The following is a 25,203-nucleotide window of genomic DNA, read 5'->3' on the forward strand; positions in this document are numbered from 1 at the left end:
GTCTGCCCCCTTAATCTTTCTAAATCACCTTCATGAGTAGAAGAATTTGGTTTCCATATTCATTTGGGTAATAGGTTCTATTCTGAAAACTGAACATACCACTTAAAAGCATAAATAAATGCCACGTTCAGTGGTTTTCTTACCAAATCACTGTTGAGAGGTGTGAAGGTCAGCATCAGAATTGCTTAGGGGAATTTAGGCAGCATTGCTACTCGTCCATGTGAGATCATTCTCTTGGCAGTCGGCGCTGACCCACTCCCTGCTGAAGGCCTTCCCTCCTCTGCATCCCCAAGCGCCAGTCTGCTCTATGTATCTACCTAACAATGCGGCTGCCTGGCTCCGTCCTCCAAAGCTGCGGCTAAAGGAGCTGTGCCTACTTGCATAAGAAGCGGGCCGACTGGGCAACCAGGGCAGGAGGAAGGCTGGGATTTCTGAGTGCAGTAGCTCCTCTGCCACGAACGCGACCTCAAACCACTTTCTCTGGAAGGCCGTGAAGTCGTCCATAGCCGTGGTGTGCCAAGTGTTGGGCTGCGAGGGTCCGACTGTTGGGAACAAGGCAAAGATAGAGAAATTCTGAAGGATGGTGGAACAACCATTAACATCTTTCAATTACAGGTGTTAGAAAGAATGTGCTTGTATTGCATTTTAACTTAATGAATATCCAGCCTGATGAACACACGAGACATTTTGTAGTATCTAAATTAGTACTACAGTAATACTACTTACTTACTACAAAATGTAATTCACGAATCTACGAGTAGAAATTTCATCCTTCTGTGTCTTTTCCATGGGGAGATCTCAGTACATGTAAGTGTACTAATTAGTAGCAAATGTGTGAGGACACAAGGGTAGTGGTGGACAATGGGGAATAGCTACTACAAAATGGGAAGATGTTAGGGAAAAGTAGGAGGATTTTATGGAGGGCCATCCTACTACAAACAGCCATCAACAAATGAGTAAGCATACTACTCTTCACACACTATCCTTCTAATGTTACTACAGCCCTAAAGATGACAAAACAATATTACATGTAAATATTGCTTTACATTATTTTATATTTATGTTGAAATATTTGTAATGATTTTTTTAAGATGAATAAACTTTTATATTTTTTCCTATGCTGTTGAATTAGCAGAGCTCGGTTACAGTGGTGGAGAGCTCCACCTATATGTGAAAAGTTACTAGAAGTAACTTTACATTTGTAAAGAACAAGTTACTTACCTTCGGTAACGCTTTTTCTGGTGGATACAGTATCTGCCTGTGGATTCCTCATCTTGTAAATATCTCCTGTGCAGCAGCCAATCGGAAAAATTTTTAGCTCTCCACGGCGGCGAGGTCATGGACGACGTCACAGAGGGTAAGACTCCGCTGACGTCACTGGATCCATACTAGGGCCTCGTCGGCGTGATGACATCAGTTCTGCCCTTTTTTACATAGTAGCCATTATTCAAACCAACACACATAGTGTGAAATCTATACAATAAGCAAGAACAATTAAACACTTCCATTGAAAATTACAAATAAACACTTATCAGGTATAGAAGAGTGGACAACGGGGAGGCGGGTGTGTCAGTGAGGAATCCACAGGCAGATACTGTATCCACCAGAAACAAAGTTACCGAAGGTAAGTAACTTGTTCTTCTGATGGATACATCTGCCAGTGGATTCCTCACCTAGTGAATAGAATCCCACAGCAGTCCCCACTCCCGGAGGAGGGTGTCCACTCTTCTATACCAGAAAATCCTGAAGTACAGAACGAGCAAAATGGCTGTCCCTCCTCACTTCGGAATCTAAGCAGTAATGCTTCGCGATATTGTGGAGGGAGAACCAAGTTGCCGCTCTGCAAATGTCCTCTACAGGAACACCTCTAGACAAAGTAGAAGTAGAAGACTTTGCTCTAGTAGAGTGACCTCTTATACCCTCTGGAGGTTCCTTACCAGCCAGGGCGTAGCAGATCTTAATACACAGGATAATCCATCTTGATAGCGTGCGCTTGTGCACCGCTCTTCCTATCTTGCAGCCAGCAAATCCAACAAAGAGCTGGTCATCCACATAATAGTCCTTAGTCCTATCGAGATAAAAGCTCACCACCCTCTTAGGGTCCAGACGATGAAGACGCTCCTCCTCCTTGCAAGGGTGAGGGGGGGGATAGAAGGTAGGAAGGGTAATTGACTGCCCCAGATGAAATGGAGTTACCACCTTAGGCAGAAAAGCAGCCCTGGTCCTGAGAAGCATTCTTTCAGCATGAATGGTCAAGAATGGGGACTTTGGGGGGGGATTGGCCAAGATGGCGACGGAGTAAGACGTGCCTGCGAGCTCCTCCGGCACCCCGAGCCATTCATAGCTTTGTGTAGCTGAATTGGGGCGATTTCAGCTCCGGAATTGACTTTCCTGGGGTCACTGAGGTGCCCTGAATGCGTTTGAGCCGTCTCCCGTCGAGCTACGACCTGGAACGGCGGACTTAGCCGAGGTGTCGAAGTGGTGACGCACGAGCGCTGGTGCGGTCTACAGAGCCTCGCCTGGGTTGCATCGGCTCTTAGCACGAGGGGACCCTGGACCTTAGCAAGTTGTCTAGTGTAGCGCTTGCACTGCGGGACCCCCCAACTGGGATCGTCGCGAGCCCACCTGGCGCCCCTGTGACCCATCTGGCTATTGGCGCCTGAGCGGAGGTGACGAGGAGGCGCCGACCTGTCTAGCGGCTGCTGGACAGCGCAGAAGGCTGTGAGAAGAGGAGGTGCCGTCTCGCCCCTAACCCCCTATGCCTTGGGGGCGATTCAACGGGCGTTGAGAGACACGGAGAGTGCTGCCTTCTGATCGCTTCGGCCTCCCGGTGCCTACGAAGCGGAGATCGCGGAAGGTGTGAGGGAGCGCGGCCTGATATCCGGGACGCTCCGGGAGGTCGCGAGGAGCCCAGAGGCTGGCTGAGGCGCCGCATCATGACGACGAGGCATCGCATGAATAGGCCAGGGAAGGACGGTCCTGGGAAAGGTCCGTCTGGATCGCCCCCCGGCTCTAGCAAGTCCCCAGCCAAGGACGACGGAGAGGGCCCAGTCACGAAGGCCTTTTTGATTGAACTTTTCGCATCTATCAAGGACGATATCACAGAACTGAAGTCGCAGCTGGCCTCCGATCTACGTGAGGTCCGTCGAGATGTGGACGGCATCGGAGGACGGGTTGCGACCCTGGAGGACCATGATCTGGGCCTCACTGGTGACGTCCATCAGCTACAGCAGGACATGCTCCGGCTACGTGAGCAGAACTTAGATCTTCAGGCCCACTGCGAAGATTTGGAAAACCGGTCCCGCCGTAATAACATTCGGATCCGAGCGGTACCCTGGGAAGGAGAGGGTGAGAACTTGCGGGAGTATGTGGAGGCCTTGTTTCTGCAAATTCTGCCGGAGGACGACCTCACGGAGGTTCGCATGGACAGAGTACATCGGGTTGGGCTGCCGCGTGGCGCGCCGCCGCCTGACATTCTGGTTTGTGTCCATGATTTTCAATTGAAGGAGAAAATCCTACGGAAAGCAAGGGACACCAACAACTTGCACTTTCAAGGGCACAACCCTCAGCTTTTTCAAGACCTGGCGGCTTCCACACTGCAAAAACGACGGGACTTCCGCCCGATCACGGCTTTCCTGTGGGAGCACGGGGTGTCCTACTCCTGGGGTCACCCCTTTCGGCTCATTTTCAGATGGCAGAATAGACTAGTGCAAGTGAGATCTCTAGCAGCCGCCAAGGAACTTCTGGGCATGGAGGAAGCAGCCGCGTCGGCGGGCGCCAGCGCCTCCCCGAGAAGACGATTTAGAAAAGGGGGTGGTGATGAACAGAGTGTCTGAGTTAAGCAGACCACTCTTACCCAGTCCAAAGATCAGGGCTTGATCCATCACCGTTATTTATCTCACTGCCCCATCCCAGCTCAGAACCTGGCTATATGCAAATCAGTCTGTCCCTGGCCCAGTGCATCATGGGAACAGGGCAGACTAAACTACCAAGCCAATTCTTCACCAGAAAGGAGACAAGCTACCGGGGACCGGTTTCTGGCATTTCAGCCTTCTTCGGCCCGGCTTGCTTGAATCCTGATGGAGCAGTGAGAAAGGGACTCATGTCTGAGTATACCCTGCCACACCTATAGTGGCCAAAAACGATTTAGAAAAGGGGGTGGTGATGAACAGAGTGTCTGAGTTAAGCAGACCACTCTTACCCAGTCCAAAGATCAGGGCTTGATCCATCACCGTTATTTATCTCACTGCCCCATCCCAGCTCAGAACCTGGCTATATGCAAATCAGTCTGTCCCTGGCCCAGTGCATCATGGGAACAGGGCAGACTAAACTACCAAGCCAATTCTTCACCAGAAAGGAGACAAGCTACCGGGGACCGGTTTCTGGCATTTCAGCCTTCTTCGGCCCGGCTTGCTTGAATCCTGATGGAGCAGTGAGAAAGGGACTCATGTCTGAGTATACCCTGCCACACCTATAGTGGCCAAAAACGATTTAGAAAAGGGGGTGGTGATGAACAGAGTGTCTGAGTTAAGCAGACCACTCTTACCCAGTCCAAAGATCAGGGCTTGATCCATCACCGTTATTTATCTCACTGCCCCATCCCAGCTCAGAACCTGGCTATATGCAAATCAGTCTGTCCCTGGCCCAGTGCATCATGGGAACAGGGCAGACTAAACTACCAAGCCAATTCTTCACCAGAAAGGAGACAAGCTACCGGGGACCGGTTTCTGGCATTTCAGCCTTCTTCGGCCCGGCTTGCTTGAATCCTGATGGAGCAGTGAGAAAGGGACTCATGTCTGAGTATACCCTGCCACACCTATAGTGGCCAAAAACGATTTAGAAAAGGGGGTGGTGATGAACAGAGTGTCTGAGTTAAGCAGACCACTCTTACCCAGTCCAAAGATCAGGGCTTGATCCATCACCGTTATTTATCTCACTGCCCCATCCCAGCTCAGAACCTGGCTATATGCAAATCAGTCTGTCCCTGGCCCAGTGCATCATGGGAACAGGGCAGACTAAACTACCAAGCCAATTCTTCACCAGAAAGGAGACAAGCTACCGGGGACCGGTTTCTGGCATTTCAGCCTTCTTCGGCCCGGCTTGCTTGAATCCTGATGGAGCAGTGAGAAAGGGACTCATGTCTGAGTATACCCTGCCACACCTATAGTGGCCAAAAACGATTTAGAAAAGGGGGTGGTGATGAACAGAGTGTCTGAGTTAAGCAGACCACTCTTACCCAGTCCAAAGATCAGGGCTTGATCCATCACCGTTATTTATCTCACTGCCCCATCCCAGCTCAGAACCTGGCTATATGCAAATCAGTCTGTCCCTGGCCCAGTGCATCATGGGAACAGGGCAGACTAAACTACCAAGCCAATTCTTCACCAGAAAGGAGACAAGCTACCGGGGACCGGTTTCTGGCATTTCAGCCTTCTTCGGCCCGGCTTGCTTGAATCCTGATGGAGCAGTGAGAAAGGGACTCATGAAGAGAAGACGTCGCAGTTCCCGCTCCCCAGCGTGGCAGAGAGTGGGCCGACATGGTGTGGCGGAGGGTCCGACTCCATCGGCGAGCCAAAGTGAGAGGGGAGAGGTTTTGGCTTCGGTGGCCCTGGTGACTGAGTCGAGCCGGGTGGACAGCTCTTCAGCAGCCTAGGCTCCCCCAACAGCGGCCCGTGGGGCCGGGGGGGCTCTACCTTCTCAGGTACTTTGAAGGACCGTGCTCCATTGGAGGGTTACCCCGACCCTGAACTCGAGGGGGGCATTACCCGGGTCTTCTACCCCCGACCCTTATGGTCATGTCCGACTTTCTTTGTTCTTTTTCTGGTTCTGAATCTCTCCCTTTTGTATATTGTTTTGGGGCTCCTTTGGATTGTGGAAGGGTTGTTTTGGAACGGGCTCAGTGGTGGCGGCAGGGGATTTGGTATGAATGCGAGTGTGTTTGGTTTGATTCTGGCATTCTGGGGGGCACTGAATGGAGCGGGGGGGAGGGCACTGACTAAATGATGCCTGTTACGATAGGCTCCTGGAATGTTAAAGGCCTTAATTCTCCTCAAAAGCGTCAGAAAGTGTGGAAATATATTCTTGATCATCATTTGGATGTGGTGGGACTGCAGGAAACTCATTTGGCCCATAAAGATGAATCTAGGGTTAAGCATAGACAATACCCACTGATTTACAAATCCTCTGCCACTACTAAGCACCGGGGGGTGGCACTTCTGTTCCGCTCTACACTTCAGTTTCAACCCATGGGGGTGCGAGGTGACAAGGAGGGAAGATGGCTGATGGTGAAGGGGATGCTCCTGGGTAAGCTTTGCACGTGGGTGGTTATCTATGCACCGAATGCGGGCCAGAATGGGTTCCTTGAGGCCTTTATGAGGGAGGTGGGGGACTTTGGGGAGGGAGCATTGATAGTAATGGGGGATTTCAATTTGGTTTGGGACAAAAGTCTTGATTGCTCGCACCAACAAAGGACAGAGGCGGGTCTCTTCTCCCCTGAGTTGCGCGACGCCTTGGTCAGTCTAGGCCTTATTGATAGCTGGCGCGCCCTCCACCCCCACACTAGGGATTACACGTTCTATTCCCATGTTCACCACACGTATTCACGTCTCGATCACATTTTTCTAAATCAGTCTTTCCAGGGGGACTTGCGTGACAGTAGAATATTTCCGCTCTCTGTATCAGATCACAGTCTCTTGGCGACATGCTTGACTTTGGCCCCAGAGACGTCCCCACACCGCAAATAGTACTTCCCTATCTCCCTTACACGTGATGAGGAATCCTGCAAAAAACTTAGGGCAGCCATTGGCGAATTTTTTGAGTTCAACAAAGCTGGGGACACCTCGGTCTTCACCCAATGGGACGCCTTTAAGGCGACGACACGGGGCACGTGCATTGCGTTGAACTCCGCCCTGAACAAGCTTAGGCGCGAGGAAAGGGAGGCGCTGGAGGCGGAGCTGGCGACACTTGAAACTGCGCATAAACAGAATCCTTCTTGAAAGACTCTTCGCCCTCTTGCTGCGGTGCGGGGTAAACTCAGGACCCACTATAATAATCGGGCGGAGTATACCCTCTTGCGCCTACGGCGCCTCTCTTATGCTCAAGGCAACAAAGTGGGGAAGCATCTGGCACGGCAGCTCCGTGATAAGCGTGAGAGGGAATATGTGGGTGGCATCCGGGCGCCCTCCGGCGCCATGGAACATAGGGACGCGGTCAAGGCAGAGCTTTTCGGCGACTTTTATGCCGCCCTATACTCGGCAGACCACCTGGCGCCTGCAGAGCAGCAGGAATACTTAGGGGCTCATCCACTTCCGCAGGTTTCCAAGGAATGGAATGACCTCCTGGAGGCCCCCTTCACTAGGGAGGAGGTGTTGACCGCCATTCGGTCCCTTAAACCGCACAAGGCGCCTGGACTAGACGGCTTTACGGCTCCCTTCTATCAAACATTTGCTTCTGAGCTGGGGGATTTTTTGGTGACTCTTTTCAATGGCATGAGGGAGGGGGGCCAAACTACGGGCACCATGGCGGAAGCAATGATCTCGATTATTCCCAAAGCCGGGAAGGATCCCTCTAAATGTGAGTCATACCGGCCCATAGCCCTGTTAAACGTGGATGCTAAATTGTACTCCTCTATCTTGGCTGCCCGGCTCCAGGACCTCATGCCTGCTCTTATTCACCCCGACCAATCGGGCTTCATAAAAGGTCGCCAGACCCACGACAACACCAGAAGGCTGATTCACCTGATCGAGAAGGCTAATCGCTTTAAGATTCCGGCGGTCTTGGTGGGCCTCGACGCTGAAAAGGCGTTCGATCGGGTGGATTGGAACTTCCTCTTTAGTACCTTGAAGGCCTTTGGTTTTTCACCCAAATTTATCGATATGCTTCGGGCCAACTACCATGGTCCACGCTCGAGGGTTATGGTGAATGGCCATGTTTCACCCTTCTTTGCACACTCCCGGGGTACGAGGCAGGGATGCCCCCTATCTCCCCTACTCTTTGCGCTCAGCATCGAGCCTCTTGCCCTTAGGGTGCTGGAGGACCCGGATACTGTTGGTCTCCCCTTTTCGGGGGAGCAGCATAAAATTTCCCTCTTTGCTGACGACGTTCTATTGTCACTAGCGGACCCGGGGACTTCCCTCCCACGGGTGCAGGAAGTGCTTTCTCAGTTCGAAGCGGTGGCGGGTTTTCGGGTCAATCCCGGCAAATCCTACATCCTCAATCTCATGCTGCCGCCCGCTGAGGTGGACCGCATCCAACCACTCACGCCCCTGTCGTGGTCTAGCTCCTCCATACAGTATCTTGGGGTCAGGCTGACCTCGTCTGTTGCTACCTTGTATGCGGCCAACTTCCCTCCCCTGCTGACCCAGATACAGACCGAGCTTAATCGTTGGAAGCCCATGTTCATCTCTTGGATGGGTCACGTGCATGCCATCAAGATGACGATGCTCCCCAAGCTCTTGTACCTGTTCCAAGCACTCCCTATCACTTTGGAGAGGGATTTTTTTAGGCGTCTTAAATCCATGATTCTGCGCTATATCTTGCAGGGAGGCCGTGCTAGACTTTCCTTTCTTACGCTGCGTCGGCCTCTGAAGAAGGGTGGGGTCGGCCTCCCGGACATGCATCTCTATTATAAGGCGGCGCAACTCCGGGTGCTGGCCGAGTGGACCCAAATGGAGTCGGAGAAGCACTGGTTGCATATGGACAGGAGTGTGGCAGGAAGATCGATATGGGACCTGGTTTGGAAGGCGAAGGGGGATCGGTCTCGCAACGCCTACATTAGCACTCCTACGAGTACCCCTGTGAAGGTCTGGGACTCGGTCTCTAGTGACGAGAGGTGGACCTCCCTCCCATCCCCCTTCACGCCTATCCACTTTAACCCGGCCTTTCCGGCGGCTCTCGTTGAAGGCCCCTTTGACGGGTGGAGGGCGGGGGGTTGCCACGCACTCACACACTTGTTCCATGGGTATGAGCCGCTCACCTTTCATAATTGCATGCGTGACTACGCGGTGCTACCTTCCGAGCGTTACCGGCACGCCCAACTGCTCCACTGGGCGTTGTCACCGGAGGTGCGGGATTCAGCGACGAGGCCTCCCACAGATTTCGAATCTTATATCACCCGCGCATCGTCTATGAAAGGGGTGATCTCATTCCTCTATGATCTTCTATTGACTACTGCTATCTCGCCTCGCCCTAGATACATGAATCTGTGGGAAGAGCACCTAGGGCGAGATATCTCCGACGAGGAGTGGACTCACCTCTGGCGCGATTTACACAAATTCAATCATTCTATTGATCTCCGGGAGGCCCATATGAAAACAATGCTGGATTGGTATCTTTACCCGACCCGTTTGAAAAAGATTTTTCCCTCTGCATCGGATAGGTGTTGGCGAGGCTGTGGTTTCCTTGGGGATTTTCGCCATATCTGGTGGGACTGCCCTATCATACGCCCCTATTGGGGGAAGATACTGTCTCATATTAAAGATGTGTTGGGTTACCTGATTCCGGACTCCATAGGCTTCGTGCTCCTGGGTCTTCGGGACCCGCTTTTAGAGCATCAGACCAAGGCAGATAAACAAATCCTTTGGCTCTGCATAGGTGCGGCCAAGTTGACCTTGGCTGCGGCTTGGAAGAAGAAGGAGGCCCCTGCACTTTCCCTCTGGTTTGCTAAGTTGTGGAAGCTGTTGAGTGTGGAACGTATGGCTGATGTTTTCAGAGGTGACTTTAAGAATTTCACTTTCAGGTGGGGCCCACTAGTCCGCTTTCTTTCTCGAGGTTTGCCATCGGCGGTCGGTCCACCCACCTTACGTGCCCTACATTTGTTTCAGGTGTGAAGACTGTTTGAGTGAATGCCTGCTGCTGGACTGCCACCACTGGGGGGAGGGGGGTTGGTAGGTGGCTGGAGCCTTTGGGGAGGGGGGATTTGGTTTGTTTGTTCAAGGGGGGTGGGGGGTTCCGTTATACCTCGCTGCAATGTTTTTCTCATGGCCAAGACACATGGAGGCGCAACTTGAACTGGTCGAAAGCGCCTCTGACTCGGACATCTTTTGCCTGGTGCCAATGTGGGTTAATGCCCCTCCAGGGTTCCTCGTTGGGCACGACGCTGTTGGCTGGCGGACTTTGAGACTTATCTTGCCTAGAGCTGTCACGCTGTACGAATCTTCATCAATGTTACTGCTTCTTGGCCATGTGGAGTTAGCTCCTGCGAGGGCTCTTTTTTGCATTTCGTATGTTTCCATCCTTTCTCTCTTCTGTTATTTCTTCCTTCCTGTACTCTCAATAAAAATATCTTTAACAAAAAGAATGGGGACTTTGAACTAAGAGCTTGAAGCTCACTTACCCTCCTTGCCGAGGTAATTGCTACAAGAAAAACAGTCTTAAAAGACAGAAGTCTCATGGAACACTTGTGCAAAGTTTCAAAAGGTGAACCCATCAAATAGGTTAAAACAAGATTCAAGTCCCACTGAGGCACAATAAATGGAGTAGGAGGGAATTTGTTGGTAAGACCTTTTATGAAACGTAACACAATAGGTGACTTACACAAAGACGATTGGTCCGGCAAACAAAGGAATGCCGACAAGGCCGATAAATAACCTTTTACAGTCGCAACAGCAAAACCCTGCTGTGCCAAAGAAAGAGCAAACTGAAGTATGTTTGACAAACGAGCCCTTAAGGGGTCAATAGATTTCTCTCCACACCACAAAACAAATTTAGACCATGTATAAGAATAGATTGACTTGGTGGAAAGACGCCTGGCTGAAAGGCGGGAGAGAAAAAGAATTCAAGTTGCCCTGTTCAATCTCCAGGCATGAAGGTGCAAGCTCTGGAGGTGGGGGTGTAGGACCTGCCCCTCCATCTGAGAGAGGAGGTCTGCCCTGAGAGGGAGACGGAGCGGTGGGTACGAGGAAAGGTGGAGAAGATCTGTGTATCACACCCTTCTGGGCCAATCCGGGGCGATCAATATAACTTGGGCCCGATCTTGGCGAATCTTCCTCAGAACCCGAGGAATCAAGGGTATGGGAGGAAATGCGTAAAGGAGTTGTGAGCCCCAACTCAACTGAAACGCGCCCCCCCCAAAGCTCCCTACACCGGATACAGGAGACTGCAGAATGACGGGCAGTGAGCATTCTCGCGAGTAGCAAACAGGTCCACCCGAGGAGTTCCCCACGTCCGGACGACGAAACAAACTACCTCTGGATGAAGCCTCCACTTGTGGTCGGCTGAGAACTGCCGACTGGGTCTGTCTGCATTCACAATCAGAAATCCGGCCAGATGATTTGACCTCACACAATTCTGGTGGTCCTGTACCCAGGACCAGAGACGTAGAGCCTCTCTGCAGAGACACTGCGACCCCACTCTTCCCTGTTTGTTGACATACCACATCGCGGTCGTGTTGTCCGTTAGGACTTGAACCGACCGACCATGAAGGGAAGGAAGGAAGGCCTTGAGCGCCAAACGTATCGCCCGTAACTCTAGAAGGTTGATGTGAAGCAACCTTTCCCCTGGAGACCAAAGACCCATGACCGCCAGATCCCCCAGATGAGCGCCCCACCCTAGGCAGGATGCATCCGTTATCACGGTGGCAACCGATGGAGGCAGATGGAAAGGCTTTCCTTGAGACAGATTGCCCTCCACTCTCCATCAAGACAAATCCGCTGCAGTTTCTCTGGAGATCTTGACTGACTCCCTGAGATCTCTGTTGTGTTGATACCACTGCCTGCGGAGACACCACTGGAGCGCCCTCATGTGCCAGCGTGCATGGTTGACCAACAGAATGCAGGAAGCAAACAGACCGAGCAGGAGAAGGACCGTCAGGACTGGAACGACCGCTCCATTGTAAAACAAGGGAATCATTTTCTGAATGTCGAGAATCCTTTGAGGTGGAGGGAATGCTCGACAAACAGTAGTGTTCAGTACCGCCCCTATGAACAGGTTGCGCGGTGAGGGCACCAGGTGAGATTTGGGTACATTTATCGAAACCCCCAATTTGTACAACAGCTGGGTTGTCACCTGCAAATGATGAAGCACCTTCTCTGGAGACTCTGCCTTGATCAGCCAGTCGTTCAGATAGGGGAAAACTGGAATCCCGATCTTCTGAGATGGGCTGCCACCACTGCATCACCCTGGTGAAGACTCGAGGTGCAGTAGTAAGTCCAAACGGGAGACCCGCAAACTGATAATGTTGCGATCCCACCGTGAAACGGAGATACTTCCTGTGGGACTTCAGGATGGGGATGTGAAAATACGCATCATGCAAGTTGATCGACACCATCCAGTCTTCTTCCAGCAGCGCCTGAAGAACCTGCGCAAGGGTAAGCATCTTGAACTTCTCTTGTTTCAGATAAAGATTCAAGATCCTGAGATCCAGGATTGGATGCAACCTGCCATCCTTCTTGGGAATCAGGAAAAACCGGGAATAGCATCCCAGACCCCTTTCCTGCTCTGGAACCACCTCTATCGCACCTTTCTTTAGCAAGGTCAGAACTTCCTCCCGTAGGAGATAAAGATGTTCTTCCGAGCAAGCCCCTTGACAAGGAGGATAATTTGGAGGGAATTCCCGAAAGGGAAGAGCATACCCATTCTCTACAAGATTGAGAACGCATAGGTCTGTAGTGACCGATTCCCAATCCCGTAGAAAATGAGTAAGCCGACCCCATACAGGATCAACATGATCCAGAATGGGGAATCTAGGGCTGCTTTGCTGCGGTGATAGGAGGGGAGGTAGAAGAAGAGGAGGAGGAGGGTTGACGGCCTCTGGGACGACCTCTACTTTTTCCTCAATATGATTTGTATAGAGTATTCTGTTGTTGTTGCTGCTGCTGCTGACGGGGTTTGCCATCAGAACGAAAGGACGATCTTCCAGACCCTTTGAACCTCCTGAAAGCCTACCCTTTAGGTTGAGATTGTAAGCCCAGAGATTTAGCAGTTGCTTTACTTTCCTTAAATCTCTCTAAGGCAGCTTCAGCCTTTTCCCCGAAATGTCCTGAACCATCAAAGGGTAGGTCCAACAGAGTAGCCTGAACATCTGCTGAAAAATCCGTAGACTTCAACCAAGCACTCCGTCTAGTAGCCACAGAAGAACCCATAATTATTGCTACAGAGTCAGCCGTGTCTAGTCCACTCTGAATAACTTGACGTGCAGCAGCCTGTGTGTCATGTAAAACCTCCTCAAAGTTTTTCCTGTCTTCCTCAGAAAGCTTAGGCAGCAATTGCTTAGATGAGTCCATCAAAGCATGGATGTATCTACCCATAAGACAGGTAGCATTTGTTGACTTCAATGCCATGCTTGCAGAAGAAAATATTTTCTTGGCCGACTGAGCAAGCTTCTTTGATTCCCTGTCAGCCATAACTTGAGGGAAAGCTCCGGAAGATCTCCTTGAAGATGTTGCTTGAACTACTAAGCTCTCTGGAGAAGGATGAGCCGATAAAAACTCTGGGTCCTCAGGAGCCACCCTGTATCTTCTTGCGATGGACCTGGAAACTGCAAGTGCAGAATGAGGTTTTCGACAAACCTCCATCACAGGCTCAAGAATAGCCTCATTGAATGGCAATAGAGGCTCAACAATCGAGGAAGGTGAATGAAGAACTTCCGTCAGCAAATTTGACTTAAACTCAGTAGTAGGGAGTTGAATGCCAAACAACTCAGCCGCCTTCTTAACAACCACATGATATGGTGCCACATCTTTGGAAGGTGCCTCAGAATCAGGAGAAAACTCCCATTCAGGCGAAATATCTAGGCCACTGGCCTCTCTCAATTCAGTGAAACACTCATCAGAATCATGCAGTTCACCGTCCTCCATTTCCTCACGGTACCTTTCCTCTTCCAAGATCCTCTGAGCTTCTCTCCTGGATCTTACCCTCGGCACAGGCATCGATGGCTCCACACTCTGATTCGGAGCCGACGTTGCGCACGGATCCAACGGCACCGCTTGCGCCGAGCGAGGCTGGAAGGAACGGCATGAAAAGGGCCTGGGCATAGGCATGAGGAACCCCCAAATTGAAAGCTAATTGACTCATGGGACCCACAGGAGCACCAGAGGGGTACATAGCCCTTTGAAAGACACCATACATGGAGTTTAATTAATGTGATGGGTCTTGTCCTGGAGCTGGAAATGGAGGGTAAGCTCCCGGGGCTGACTCCGAAGCAGGCGTTTCTGAATTCGAGCCAGCCGGCGCCGATGACGGAACCTCCAGAGTTGCCTGCTCCTTTTGCACAGGTTCTTCCTGGTCTGGAGCCGGAGAGTGAATCGAATCCACAGAAGTCGCCGGCGTCGGCGAACGAAGCGGCGAGGCTTCGTGCGAGGCAGCCTTTTCTGGTGAAGCCGGAATTGACAAAGAAGGAGAAACATAATCTTTTCTGTGACGTCGAGGCGAGGTCGACCTCAGCGCCGCTTCCTTATCTCATCGATGTCTTGAAGAGTGCTTCTTCTTATGTTTCTTCGACTTCGAGTGTCCTGACGTCGATTTCGAGCCCGCCCTCAACTCAGAACGAGACCTCGACCTCCTCCTACCTCTCTTTTTATCCTTCTTCATCTTGGCCATAAAGAGCTTCGCCTCCCTTTCTTTCATGGCTTTAGGATTAATTTTTCTGCAGCTTGGACATCCATCGACGTCATGGTCGGAGGACAAGCACCAGACACAGTCTTCGTGCGGATCAGTGATGGACATCTGCTTACCGCACTCCCTGCAGGGCTTAAAACCGGATTTCCTCGCAGACATCTTCGGAGGAAACAAGAGAAACACAGCAAAACAGCTAGAAATACAAAGTAACTACGGAGAGTCCCAAAAAACGGTTGGCGTCGATGGCGCTGAAAAAAGGGAACTGACGGCATCACGCCGACGAGGCCCTATTATGGATCCAGTGACGTCAGCGGGGTCGCAAGCGGAGTCGTCCCCTCTGTGACGTCGTCCATGACCTTCCCGGCGTGGAGAGCAAAAAAAGTTTCCGATTTGCAGCGGCGCAGGGGATATTCAAAAGGTGAGGAATACATTGGCAGATGTATCCATCAGAAGACTGCCTAGCACCTCTTTTATTTTTAATTGTACACTCCACTACGCCAAATTCATATTCTTTTAGAAAACAATTTTTCTTCTTATTTTTCCCTCTCTACAATTCTCTGGGCAAAGACCTGCATGATTTCTTTTTATATTTTATTATTAACATTTTCTGCACTCCAAACCGTCTCACCCACTAGTCCATTAAGCTTTGTCACCAATCCTCTCCTCTATGGTTGCGGCAGCACAGTGGTTTTGTGATTCTCTATTCTTCAGTCCTCTTTCACCATGAAGTCCCTTATTCCCGGTTACTCAAATTTTCTAATTTGCACGTTAACAGGGGATCCTGCCCAAAACGAGAACTCTGAGTAATACAACACTTTGGCACAGGCCCGGTTCCAGAACTTGAGCTCTGGAAGAACCATGGAGAAACATGGGTGGGTAATAAACATAAGAGGTCTTGCTCAGAGTCTCCCACATGTCTGAGAGCTGGGTCTGGGCATACAAGATGGTCTTGTAAGGATGACAGCGGCATACCATACCTACTGACGGCTTCTGTCTACTCATTTTAACTATGTATTTCTAGAGGTTTAAAATGAGGCGCTGTATCTCTTCTGCTCGCTTGCCCTCCCCTCTCTCTGTGTGCCCATCCCCTCTCCTGACATCACCCTCCTGTCTCTCTGCTTCACCTTGCTGTTCCACTCACCTCACTCTACTTCCTCCCACCTCAGTCTTTTCTCCCACTACTTTCTCTCCACCTTATCCTTCTGTTTCCCTGCTGTACCCTTTTCTTTATCCATTTTACTCTCTTATTCTTCTCACCTCACCCTCCGCTCTTTCTGCCGTATCCTAAACCGCATGATAGTGTCTTAAAATTGAACTTTCTCTCATAAACAGTGACTAGCAAGCTTCATCTTCTTTCCGATTCTCTTGTCTCCCACCCATCACCCCTCTTTACCCATCACCCTCCCTCTCTATCCATCTCTCCTCTTCCTTGTTTTACCACTATCCTCCAGTAACTTCACGCTCGGTCTCTGGCCCGTCACCAGCATTTACCATTTGCTCATGGTCCTACTAAGTGACCAGCTTCCTTTCTCTTCCTCCCCATCCTTTACAAGCATCATCCTCCACCTTCACCCTTCTGTATTACAAACTCCTACTTGCATCACTCATTTTGCTAATCAGAACCCAGCTCCATCCATCCAACGTCCCGAGGCTACTTTTTCATCCTCCTGCATCCACCTCCCACACCATCTTTTTCACTTTCTCTACTTTGACACTTTTGTCACTCCCTACTTATCACTAATCAACCCATATGATATTTCTTCTCTTCCCTTTCCCTCATTTGTTTCATCCACCTGTTTCCTTACCATTCTTTTCTTATCCTTACTTTTCTTTTTCTTACTCGTCTTTTCTATCTTCACGCTCTTCTCTAATCATCCTCCATCTCTGATCTCGGTACCTCATCACATTTTCTTTTTGTTAAGATTCTAGAATCTTTGTTGGTTACCCACTAGGAGCCACAGTACGGAAGGCGGTGCTAAGTTCTTCATGACTTCAGATGAAAAAGATACCACCGATTCCACAGCTGTGAATTAATCTTTAGTTGATATTGTTTGTGTTATAAATGAGTTACACACTCTATCTTTCAAAATGCCCCAAAACATCAAATGTATTTGAAGTTTAAATAGGTGTGTTGTTTATCCAGATCAGGGACACCTAGCAGTTCAGAATTTTTATATTGATGGTAGGAGATCAAAGTATAGTAAGAAAGATGATTATTATTTGGGTTGGGCAACTGCCCATCTCAATGAATAATAACACTTCTTGTCAGTGTGAGCTCTCAAATTTACTAAATTAACTTGAGGTCAACTCTCTGGTAGCAATGGCACTGAGCAGGCCAGCTTAACTTGAAAAAATGAGTAAAGTATTTATGCAATATTAAATAGAATAAAGTTGAAACACCAAGTAATAAAATGTCCAAACTGAATTAAATAGAGTAAAATTGAATACACAAAATGACACCAAAACAACAAAAATCCAATAAGGAGAACTGGAGATTTGAACTTTGACATTTTTAGATGAAAATAGCCCCAAAAAGTACAAAAAAAGTTTCAATGGTCACAGCAGACTGGCAAATAGGCGAGATTTGCGGTCCAGCGAGGTGGAGCTCGCATCAGCTACACAAAGTTGATTGGTCCTGGTGAAAGTCTGGAAGTTGAAAAGTTAAATAAAAAAGGGACTTTGTCACGTTTTGGAAAAACAATCCTGTCAATACAGGAGTTGCTGAAGTACGAGTTTATTACCTTCGATAACGATGTATCTGGTAGAGATGATTCTAGCTGCAGATTCCTTAACGTAGAATTATCCCCAGGCAGTGAGACTGGATCCGGAAAAAAATTTCCCAGCATCCCTGCGCCTCGGGAGGATGGCATCACGCGACTACGACCCGACGTTGTCCGCATACGTGACGTCAGCGAGGTCACATAAGTCCCACCCCGGCGCGCCTACGTCAGTTTTCTTCGTAGATCTTTTCCACCCCACAACGCGGAGCCATCAGATAAAACTGTGACAGTATGGGAACAGTATAGGAACAGTGTGCGAAAGAGCAGAAACATAGAAAAGGAATGGTGAGGATCAACACCATAAGTGAGACACAGCAGCACCTAAGGGCCGGGAAAAGAATAACGAACAAAGCACCGCCCTGCCAGTACGGAAATAGCCCCCTCTCAGGACAAATAATATATGAAAAAACGTCATGATAATATGCAGCAGTACTACAACCTCAATCAATAACAATGAGGGGGAACCAGTCCAGGACAAAGAAGGAACGACAAAACTCCAAGACAGCCCCAGCACAGAATGTGACATCCCCATAAGGAACAAGGGCAGAGGCCCGGCCAAAATACCCCAACCCAGAGGGTAGCAGAGAAGCATAGGGGCCAGAACCCCTAGCACTGAAAGGGTGAAGATGGGAGGATGGGGGTTGAAGGTAGCCCCAACCTGGAGAAACCAGAGCGTAAGGGTACAGAAGCACCTATAAACCTATCCTCCAATGACCAAAAGGGAGGAATCAGAACAAATAAACAGGACGAACATCCAGCCGAAAAGAGCGAAAGAATGAACTTACAGAGGACATAGCCACCCACAGGGAGGCGAGTGCAGAAGACCAAGCCAAAGGACTTCGCAGAACGGGGAGGAAGGGTGGGTCATGAAGGAATCTGCGGCTAGAATCGTCTCTACCAGATACATTGTAACCGAAGATAAGTAACTCATAGAGACTACCAGCCGCAGATTCCTTAACGTAGAATAGATACCCTAGCCATACCCAAGGTGAAGGAGGGTCTGCGAGAGGACCCCACCAGGCTGGATATAACTGAGGGTCCCACAGGGGACGAAGTCAACGGACAGGTAAAAGAGTCCTGTTCCCCCAAGCAAGGAGAACCCGTGCATCTAGAAGACCACCAACCCCAGAGGAGATACGGGAAGAAAAGAAGAGAGGCAGCCCGCCGTCCATCAGCAGGAGAAACAAGGTCAAGGCGAAAGGCCAGAGCGCCCCACACCCATTCAAGGTATCAAGAACCTCCACCAGAAGGCCCAGGCAAGGTAGAGGAGCACCTAGAAAGAAGAGCAACCTAGAGACTCCAAGGAGAAGAGGTAGAGAAAGGCAAGCCCCCCCCCCCCCCCCCCCCCCCCCACCGGAAACACCCTGTGAAGAGGGCAGTTGAGCCGATCACAGCCGGAAGGCAATAGACAAGACAGAATGGCGCCTTCAGCAATAAGGCAGACGGAGCAGAAGGATAGCATGAGGTCACCCAGGGAAAACCACCCAACACCCCACAGGGACAGACAGCACCCGAAGAGGAACAAGAAAACTCAAGAACTCAAGAACCCAAGAACCAACTCAACCCCAGGGAGGAGAGGGAGAACTAAAGGCAGGGCCCACCGGAAGAGGGTCGAACATACCCCAGCCTCAAGCAGCAGACAAGGCAAGGACGACTGTCCCGCTAAAGAGCCAAGAAGGCATTGTGATGCAAAAGAACAGCAGGGCAGCACCAGCATGCACAGCCCGCTGCAGACAACACCACAGAACGGTGCACCCAGGACATGCCAGACGCCAGCCGATGACAGAGGCCGGAAAGCCAAGAAGGCCCCTGACACACTCCAAGGGGGGAATCCGCACACACGGCCCAAAGAAAGAAGTGGAAGCAGGTAGAGCTAAAACGCAAGGCCGCAGACAGCAGGTCAGACCAACCTAGCAAGCAGCGACCCCGGAGAAGAACATCCAGGGGTGCAACTCAAGCCAGTCCAAAACCATTCAGAAAAGGGGGTGGTGATGAACAGAGTGTCTGAATTAAGCAGACCACTCTTACCCAGTCCAAAGATCAGGGCTTGATCCATCACCGTTATTTATCTCACTGCCCCATCCCAGCTCAGAACCTGGCTATATGCAAATCAGTCTGTCCCTGGCCCAGTGCATCATGGGAACAGGGCAGACTAAACTACCAAGCCAATTCTTCACCAGAAAGGAGACAAGCTACCGGGGACCGGTTTCTGGCATTTCAGCCGTCTTCGGCCCGGCTTGCTTGAATCCTGATGGAGCAGTGAGAAAGGGACTCATGTCTGAGTATACCCTGCCACACCTATAGTGGCCAAAAACGATTCAGAAAAGGGGGTGGTGATGAACAGAGTGTCTGAATTAAGCAGACCACTCTTACCCAGTCCAAAGATCAGGGCTTGATCCATCACCGTTATTTATCTCACTGCCCCATCCCAGCTCAGAACCTGGCTATATGCAAATCAGTCTGTCCCTGGCCCAGTGCATCATGGGAACAGGGCAGACTAAACTACCAAGCCAATTCTTCACCAGAAAGGAGACAAGCTACCGGGGACCGGTTTCTGGCATTTCAGCCGTCTTCGGCCCGGCTTGCTTGAATCCTGATGGAGCAGTGAGAAAGGGACTCATGTCTGAGTATACCCTGCCACACCTATAGTGGCCAAAAACGATTCAGAAAAGGGGGTGGTGATGAACAGAGTGTCTGAATTAAGCAGACCACTCTTACCCAGTCCAAAGATCAGGGCTTGATCCATCACCGTTATTTATCTCACTGCCCCATCCCAGCTCAGAACCTGGCTATATGCAAATCAGTCTGTCCCTGGCCCAGTGCATCATGGGAACAGGGCAGACTAAACTACCAAGCCAATTCTTCACCAGAAAGGAGACAAGCTACCGGGGACCGGTTTCTGGCATTTCAGCCGTCTTCGGCCCGGCTTGCTTGAATCCTGATGGAGCAGTGAGAAAGGGACTCATGTCTGAGTATACCCTGCCACACCTATAGTGGCCAAAAACGATTCAGAAAAGGGGGTGGTGATGAACAGAGTGTCTGAATTAAGCAGACCACTCTTACCCAGTCCAAAGATCAGGGCTTGATCCATCACCGTTATTTATCTCACTGCCCCATCCCAGCTCAGAACCTGGCTGTATGCAAATCAGTCTGTCCCTGGCCCAGTGCATCATGGGAACAGGGCAGACTAAACTACCAAGCCAATTCTTCACCAGAAAGGAGACAAGCTACCGGGGACCGGTTTCTGGCATTTCAGCCGTCTTCGGCCCGGCTTGCTTGAATCCTGATGGAGCAGTGAGAAAGGGACTCATGTCTGAGTATACCCTGCCACACCTATAGTGGCCAAAAACGATTCAGAAAAGGGGGTGGTGATGAACAGAGTGTCTGAATTAAGCAGACCACTCTTACCCAGTCCAAAGATCAGGGCTTGATCCATCAGCAAGAGGATCGCATCTGCAATAACGCCACGGAGAGCAGAGGCCCGAAGGCAACCACACCTCCCGAGGACACGACAGAGCTATATAATAGCTACCATTATCCCACATAGGGCATGTAACGTCCAAGACACGGGAACCCTCTTAGGAAAAAACTTTCCGCAGCAGAGGAAAAAAAGAAAAGACCCGCGGAGAACCCGCAGGCGGCTTGCCAATTAGCCAAGAAGAACAGAAGGCCTAATCTCAGGGCCAACAAGGCTCAGCAAGAGCCAAAGATCACAATCCAAAAAGGGGGATCCGGACCAGCAGCCAACAGCACCACAGTCTTAACAAAAGGACTTGAATGCACAGTAAACACACACACAGGGCCGAACCGCCCCAACAGAAGAACACCTCCCAGAAACCTGATCAACTCACAGGTAACTGAGGGGGAGGTGGAGGAGGAGGAGGAGGAGGAGGAGGAGGAGGGGGACGAAGCCCTGCTAAGAACCTCTGAATGGCCGAGTCCGCAGGGGCGTGGAACATAAGAGCACCATTAAAGGGAAGATCCACCAGCCGTTCCCGAACGTTCTCCGGGAACACACTGTCCCGAAGCCAGGCATGTCAACGAAGAGCAATGAAGAAACTATGGCACGACCAAGCACCTGCAAAATGTCCAGAGCGGAGCGAAGAATAAATGTCGCCAGCTCCTGGCCATCCTACACATGGTGCCGCAGATCAACATAGGCACCCCCCTGAGAAGCGGCAGACATAAGGGACTCCACCGCGTCTCGCAAGGAAGAAGTGGCCCTAGCCAAAACACACAGAGTTTTAAGGGCCCGCAGAGCAGCACTGGTGGAGGCAAACATATTGCGCCCCCAGGAGTCCAGCCAGAGGGCCTCCCGGGACGGGGGAGACAACAGCAACGGCAGGGAGGGAAAGCCATTCTGCAAAAGAGGGCCCCTAGTAGAGGGGTGGAGAGAAAGATAGACAGGATCACTCGGCGCCGGATGGTGGCGGTGCAGAAGGTGTTGGGGCACCGGGTCCCCCATGGCGGGGCGGCCCCAAGCCTGCAAAAGAGAAGAATGGAGCAAACCTTCGAAGGGAAACAGCAGCTCCCAACCACCAGAGCCCTGATGGAGGACCTCCAGAAGATGATCCGCAGGGAAATGGGCAGCCGGATCAATCATGCGCAAAATCCCCACAGCCGTGGAAACAGCGGGAGAAAAGGCTGCACCCGCCCCCGTAGGCGATGGCTGCAAGGTAAGGCGGCCGTCCCCAAGCCAACTGAAGGAAGGAAAGACCAGGTCCGGAAAGGAGGAAGAGGAACAGACGTGTGGGGATCCTGCGGCGCCTCCGGCGAAGTCCATGGCCGTTGAGACGGCGAGGAGCCGTTCTTAGATCGGAGAAAAAGCCACCACGCCGCAGTCCGTCTCCGGAGAGGATGAAACCAGCAAGCGCCGAACCTCTGGAGAAGAGGAGGCGTCCGAAGACGAGTCAACGACCCGACGTCGGCCTGGCGCCGTAGAGTCTGCAACCAGAGGCAGAACATCATTGGCCAGCGCCGAGGGAGACGCCCGAAAGACCTCCGCCAAAGCGCACGGAGTAGGAGACCGAGGCTGGGCCGGAGCCAGGACGGCGAAAGAACGGCACCGGAAAGGCGTCGACTCGACCACCGACGAGGCAGCTGCCTGAGTGAAGGGACGAGAGGGGCCCGGGGAGGGACGAGGAGTCCCCCGCCAGCCTCGACACGTGCAGGGATGCGAGGGGCCCTCCGCCAGCCCCTGTGGCACCACCAGGGCAAGCAGCCGCCGGCGCCTAAGCGGCATCACCTCGGCCAAGACTGCCACCTGTCCAGAGGACCGAGGGGAACTCGGGAACACGCCCGAGCCCCGGCAACCTCCCGTGACACCACAGGGACTCCCGCAGGAGTTCGCGGCGAGGCAGAGGCAGAGGCGCCGTGGTTCGAATGAGGGACCACCGAAGGGCAGCACCCCAACGGCACCACATCCTCTCGGATCTGGATCGGAACCTGTCGGCGCCGGAGCTGCCGGCAACGCTGCAGAAGGCCCCGCACACGACAAGGGATCCGCAGACATCCCAGGAGGAGAAGGAGGAGAGGGAGAAGCCAACGAGGCCTGCAAATCCGGCACATAGGTCTCCATCTGGGCACTAGTCACCCCCAAAAGGGGAAACGGCAGATAGGGGGACGACACACGGGGCCACACCACCCGTGGAGAGCCCGCGCCCCCAACAGGCCGAGAACCAGCCCTCGGGGACAAATTGCGACACTTACCAACAGGCGAGCGACGCACTTACTGCCTGGGAGAAGGACAATGTCGAAGGCGGCGGTACCTGAAACCCTCCGAAGGGACAGGACATGGCGACGACGCCAATCTGGACATGCGTACCGAAAGAAGTTTCATCCGGTGCTCCCGCCGGGACTTCGGCTTCATCTGCTGACACGCCTTACAGTCAGTGGAATCGTGGTGCTCCCCCAAACATCTCATGCAGATGGGGTGAGAATCCGTCGCCGAACAAGACGAGCATGTCTTAAAGTCCGAAGGCATTCGGACACTGTTCCCACACACAAGCGGAAAGGGAAAAAGGGCCTGAAACAGGCCAGGAGCACAATCCGGATCCGCGTTGCACGCGGAAAAGGAAAAAACTGACGTAGGCGTGCCATGGTGGGACTTATGTGCCCTCGCTGACGTCATGTACGCAGACGGCAGGGCAAAGTCGCGTGATGCCGTACCCCGGTGCGCAGGGATGCTGTTCAAAATTTTTCCGGATCCAGTCTCACGCCTGGGGATAATTCTACGTTAAGGACTCTGCGGCTAGTAGTCTCTATCAGATACTGTAGTCACTACCATGGATACAAATCTCAGATACCTGAAGAAGGCGGACTACATTGACACACAGAAGCGTTTGAAATTTCTTGCTGAAATTGTTTTAAGTCCTAACTTAGAATGGGAGTTTATTGCTTTTTCAGAGGTGCGGAGATCTCTGTGGGAGAAAGCGCCGAAAATCAATACGGTGTTCTGGAAGTGCTGGTTGACTTCTTACCTTGGTGGGTCCCAGTAGAGCACTGGAGGAAAAGTTTTCAAAAGTTTCCATACTGATCTGGTGCTCAAACAACCACAAGACTACACTTCCAAGCCCCATCCCAGGACTTTTGGGGAGGGCACTTAGGGACTCCGAGGGTGCCAGCCAGAGATCATCTGCAAAGTTCACTCCAGATCCAATTGGCGCTGGTCAGCTGGGCCCTTCAGGGAAAAAGTATCTGGCAGCTAGTCCTTCAGGGCTCCTCTAAGGTCACAGGAAACAATTCTGATCCTTTTCTGATCTTCCACAGGTCCAAACAGTGTTCTGAGGGAGAGTGCCTTGTGGTGCCGCATTTATGGTCGGCACTAGCTAGTGGGTGGGGGTGACTCTTGGTTTGGTTAAGAGTTGCCAGGTCCTGACCTAGCTACTCTTTTAGTAGCTCCTGTTTGCCTTACTGCAAGAAGGCCCAAAATGGTGTCAGGGCAATTTCAAGATTGCCTATGTCTTCAGCCACCTTAAACTTGGCCTCCCACATCAAACACTAAAACTCACTTCGTATCATGCCCTGGACCCATTACAAAAAATGAGACACATTTAGTAAGACAAACCAGGGTCCTTCAGCAACCAAACAGATATACAAGATTTTTGATCTGATCTTGTTTGATCCCTTTCAGGGACCTAGAATGTTTACACGTGCCCCAGACAGCTTTTTAAGGCAAAAATTGGCACTGTTGTGCCAACAGAAAGAGCAGCAATCCTCTCCCTGAATGTCCAGCTCAGGTCTGAGGAGTCATAACAGCCCATTCAGACTGACCTGATGTGAGAAGCTGGCTTGGTATATGGTGTACACCTATGTAAGTGGGCACCTGGCACTAATCCTGACAACCCTTATGGTGATTTAAGTGGTCTTAGACAACCTTAGAAAGCTCCTTAAGTGGTAGCTGTGGAAAGCAGCATGCAGGCTTAGTCCAGAAGGAGTTTAAAGCAGCTTGTGCTACCAGAACATAGTCTTATTGATATAGATTAAGTGAAAAAGAACCCCACAGTGCATTTATAAAAATATGTATTTATTATAAGACACTCACTAAAACATACAGATATCGCCTAGCAGGAGATATACACAATGCACACAATACTTTTCAATAGAAACAGGTAAGTAGCACATAATACACAGTGGTCCCAGGGGGAGACTGAACCATATACTAAAATAATGGCATGCAAACCATGACTCGAGTCAAGGCTACACCCAGAAGATGTAGAAGTGCCGGCGACCCCACAAACCACCCGAGGTAAGTATTCAGGAACCCCACAGAGGCAGTGTGCAGAGAGGGAACATGACCGCAGGAACAATGCAAGTCAATGGATAAGTAGAAGTTGCAATTTTATAGAAGAGGAACACTCCCCAGTGGACC

At 51.1% G+C, this 25,203-nt stretch overlaps 1 protein-coding gene across 7 annotated transcripts in view; it reads right to left on the minus strand.

Annotated features, from left to right (window-relative positions):
- The window catches only part of DEPDC5 (DEP domain containing 5, GATOR1 subcomplex subunit), a 592,834-nt gene that overhangs the window by 148,643 nt on the left and 418,988 nt on the right, over positions 1-25,203 (minus strand). For all 7 annotated transcript variants that reach the window (XM_086942813.1, XM_086942812.1, XM_086942810.1 and 4 more), the window contains one exon: positions 318-542. In XM_086942813.1, the coding sequence (XP_086798939.1) occupies positions 318-542 (225 nt within the window). The remainder of the gene's footprint in view (positions 1-317; positions 543-25,203) is intronic.

The sequence above is a fragment of the Lissotriton vulgaris genome, chromosome 11, assembly GCF_964263255.1.
Source record: "Lissotriton vulgaris chromosome 11, aLisVul1.2, whole genome shotgun sequence".
NCBI classification, from domain to species: Eukaryota; Metazoa; Chordata; class Amphibia; order Caudata; family Salamandridae; genus Lissotriton; species Lissotriton vulgaris.